Below are 3,186 nucleotides of genomic sequence, written 5' to 3' on the forward strand. Positions count from 1 at the left end.
GACTGGTGACATAGAATACAGTATATAGAGTACTGTCAGCTGGTGACATAGAGTACAGTATACAGTAGGAGTGTGTGTGTGTGTGTGTGTATGTGTGTGATTATGGGTGAGCACATGTATGTGCGTATGTGTGTGTGTGTGTGTGTATGCATGTTTGTGTGTGTGTGTGTGTGTGTGTGTGTGTGTGTGTGTGTGTGTGTGTGTACATGTGTACGTGTGTGTGTGCGTGTTGAAACACCAAATCAATGTGCCAGGATCTAGACAATAAAGATGTATCTTATCTTACCTTACCTTACCTAATCTGATCTGATCTGATCTTCTCTTACTTTTCTTACCTTACCTTACCTTACCTTACCTTACCTTACCTTACCTTACCTTACCTTATCTTACCTTCCCTTCCCTTCCCTTACTTTACCTTATCTTACCTTACCTTACCTTATCTTGCCTCATCTCATCTTACCTTACCTTGCCTTATCTTACCTTACCTTACCTTACCTTACCTTATCTTACCTTACTTTATCTTATCTTGCCTCATCTAATCTTACCTTACCTTATCTTATCTTATCTTACCTTACCTTACTTTATCTTACCGTACCTTATCTTATCTTATCTTACCTTACCTTACCTTACCTTAGCTTACCTTACCTTATCTTACCTTACCTTACCTTACCTTACCTTATCTTATCTTACCTTACCTTACCTTACCTTACCTTACCTTACCTTACCTTACCTTACCTTACCTTATCTTACCTTACCTTACCTTACCTTATCTTACCTTACCTTACCGTATCTTACCTTATCTTATCTTACCTTATCTTACCTTATCTTATACAGTCTACACTCAGTGCTGAGAGCTGCCAAGATGTCGTCTGTCACTGCCAAAGACTGGAGCACAGTGCACGAGCCTAGCGGGGATCTCTTCCCTCCAATCACCGTGAGATTGTAGAATTTTAGTTGGTTGGTAATAATAATAATAATAATAATAACAATAATAATAATAATGATAATAATAATAATAATAATAATATAATATTGTAATAACTGCATCTATATATATATAGCGCATATCTACACTTTACTACATGCCCTATGTTTTACAACTATTACAAGTCATCAGTTTGAGAAGTATCAAGGCAAAGTGAGAAGAGGCTCACCGTCGTCATATTTCTCCTGTACTTCCCTCATGGTGGTGACACGCCCGCAGCGCCGGAACAGTCCTTTCACCTCATCAGCTGTGATTTTGAAAAGAAAAAAACACCAAAAAAACCCAATGCATCATCGATAAAATCTGGGACCTAAATTACAGCAAAGTCTTCTCAATAACAACAAAATTTCCACTAGAATAGAATGCCATGCAAGAATGCACTAGGTCTATGACATCTGGGAGTGACGAGTTCATTCCTTATGCTATTTATGACTCTTTACAGCCCAGACTGGCCCCCGCAATTCCCCAAACCCCCTCACCCAACCAACCTCCACCGAAACATTTAGTCCTTTTCAGGCCCAAAACATTTGTAACAGGGCCAATGACAGTCCCAAGCAGAAGAAACATGTACATTAGTATAAATTGTAGTCAACTGGTAGACCGTTCAAGAGGGCAGGCACCAATAATATCTTTTTACCCTACCAGGGTTGACGGCAGATAAAATGGCTGTTAGTTTCATTCTGAGTTGCAATTTTGGTTTGTTTATCACATTTTTTAAAATTGTGCCAAACATTTCAGCTCCTTCACAAATGAACTCTACTCCATATCTATATTCTACTTCCTGAAAATGTATAGGTTTAACTTGCTTGTTTTGCCTGCTCTCAAACATTTTTCAACAAGATCTTATGAAATCATACAATTTCCCCTTTCATCACAAGGTATATGTTAGCGACCCTCGGAAGGTTACAACCAGTAACTCACCACCGGAGGCCTTGAGGAACTCCACTGTGTCCTGGACAGGCAATGGAATGATTCTGCCAGTGTTCTGCTTGATTCTGCAATACAACAAAGACAAAAATATAATACAGTCAATGACACGGTGAGAAATGAGCCACTGTTGTCTACAACCTGTTGGCACACATCTCTCTCTCTCTCTCTCTCTCTCTCTCTCTTTCTCTCTCTCTCTCTCTCTCTCTGTATCTCTCTCTGTATCTCTCTCTCTCTCTGTATCTCTCTCTCTCTCTCTCTCTCTGTCTCTCTCTCTCTGTATCTCTCTCTCTCTCTCTGTATCTCTCTGTATCTCTCTTTCTGTATCTCTCTCTCCATCTCTCTCTTCATCTCTCTCTAATCTCTATCTATTTATCTCTAGCTCTCTCTCTCTCTCTCTCTCTCTCTCTCTCTCTTGCTCTCTCTCTCTCCATCTCTCTCTCTCTCTGTCTCTCTCTCTCTCCATCTCTCACTGTCAACAAGTCTATCCTAACAAGTACTCACTCTTGTAGAGAAAGGCCAAACTGCTGGGCTTTCTTGGGCTCCGGCCCTGAGCTCCCGTCATAAGGGTATGGCAGTTTGTTCTTGGCAACCTTCTGGGCATCAAATCTGAAACAGAGAAAGTTCAGTTTAAGTTAGGAGTTTTAAGGCAATCGCAACACAAATAGTTCAATAATTATTGCTGAGGATTAGAGGAGTAACTAGGGAGTATATTATGAGGGAATTGAACCTTAACATAATACACAGACATCAGTAACAAAGTTTAGATTTAGAAAAAGTCTTATGTCTCTTGCAAAACAAATAGGTCATGTACTTGCCGAAAATTAGAGGTGTTACTAGAGAGTAATATATAAAGAAATGAAAGAGGAGAGACAAGGACGATAAATGTGTGGTTTGATAGGAAAGCAGGAGAAAACCAAAGCGGAGCACCCCCCACCAATCAAACACATTGTACAAGTCTTATTCTACCATTGACAAAATCTTAGATCATTTAGGAGGCATGCAGACTTCGACCCTGACTGTTCGGTCCAACTTGGGCAGTGTGGTATTCAACGTCCTTGCAGAAAAACCGATTTACTCGCTGACAAATTCTTCCCAAAAGGAATCAAACGCAGGTCTTCAGCGAGCGTGCGACGGTGAGTAGCCGCTGCACCACAGGTGCTGATACAGAAGATGTGAACGGAAGCGGGTATGCGCCTAACAGGCTGCAATTCAGGAAACTACTGTGTTCCGCAAGACCACCAAAAGACATCCTTTCCACTGACCGTGCCTTC

General features: G+C 40.8%; 1 protein-coding gene across 4 annotated transcripts in view; it reads right to left on the bottom strand.

The window, feature by feature from the left end:
* The window catches only part of LOC101851091 (rho GTPase-activating protein 8), a 63,866-nt gene that overhangs the window by 4,185 nt on the left and 56,495 nt on the right, over positions 1-3,186 (bottom strand). For all 4 annotated transcript variants that reach the window (XM_035970334.1, XM_005089985.3, XM_005089987.3 and 1 more), the window contains 3 exons: positions 2,417-2,521; positions 1,907-1,980; positions 1,155-1,232 (listed from right to left, as the gene is read on the bottom strand). In XM_035970334.1, coding sequence (XP_035826227.1) covers positions 1,155-1,232; positions 1,907-1,980; positions 2,417-2,521 — 257 coding nt within the window. The remainder of the gene's footprint in view (positions 1-1,154; positions 1,233-1,906; positions 1,981-2,416; positions 2,522-3,186) is intronic.

This window comes from Aplysia californica, unplaced genomic scaffold (assembly GCF_000002075.1).
Source record: "Aplysia californica isolate F4 #8 unplaced genomic scaffold, AplCal3.0 scaffold00011, whole genome shotgun sequence".
Taxonomy (NCBI): Eukaryota; Metazoa; Mollusca; class Gastropoda; order Aplysiida; family Aplysiidae; genus Aplysia; species Aplysia californica.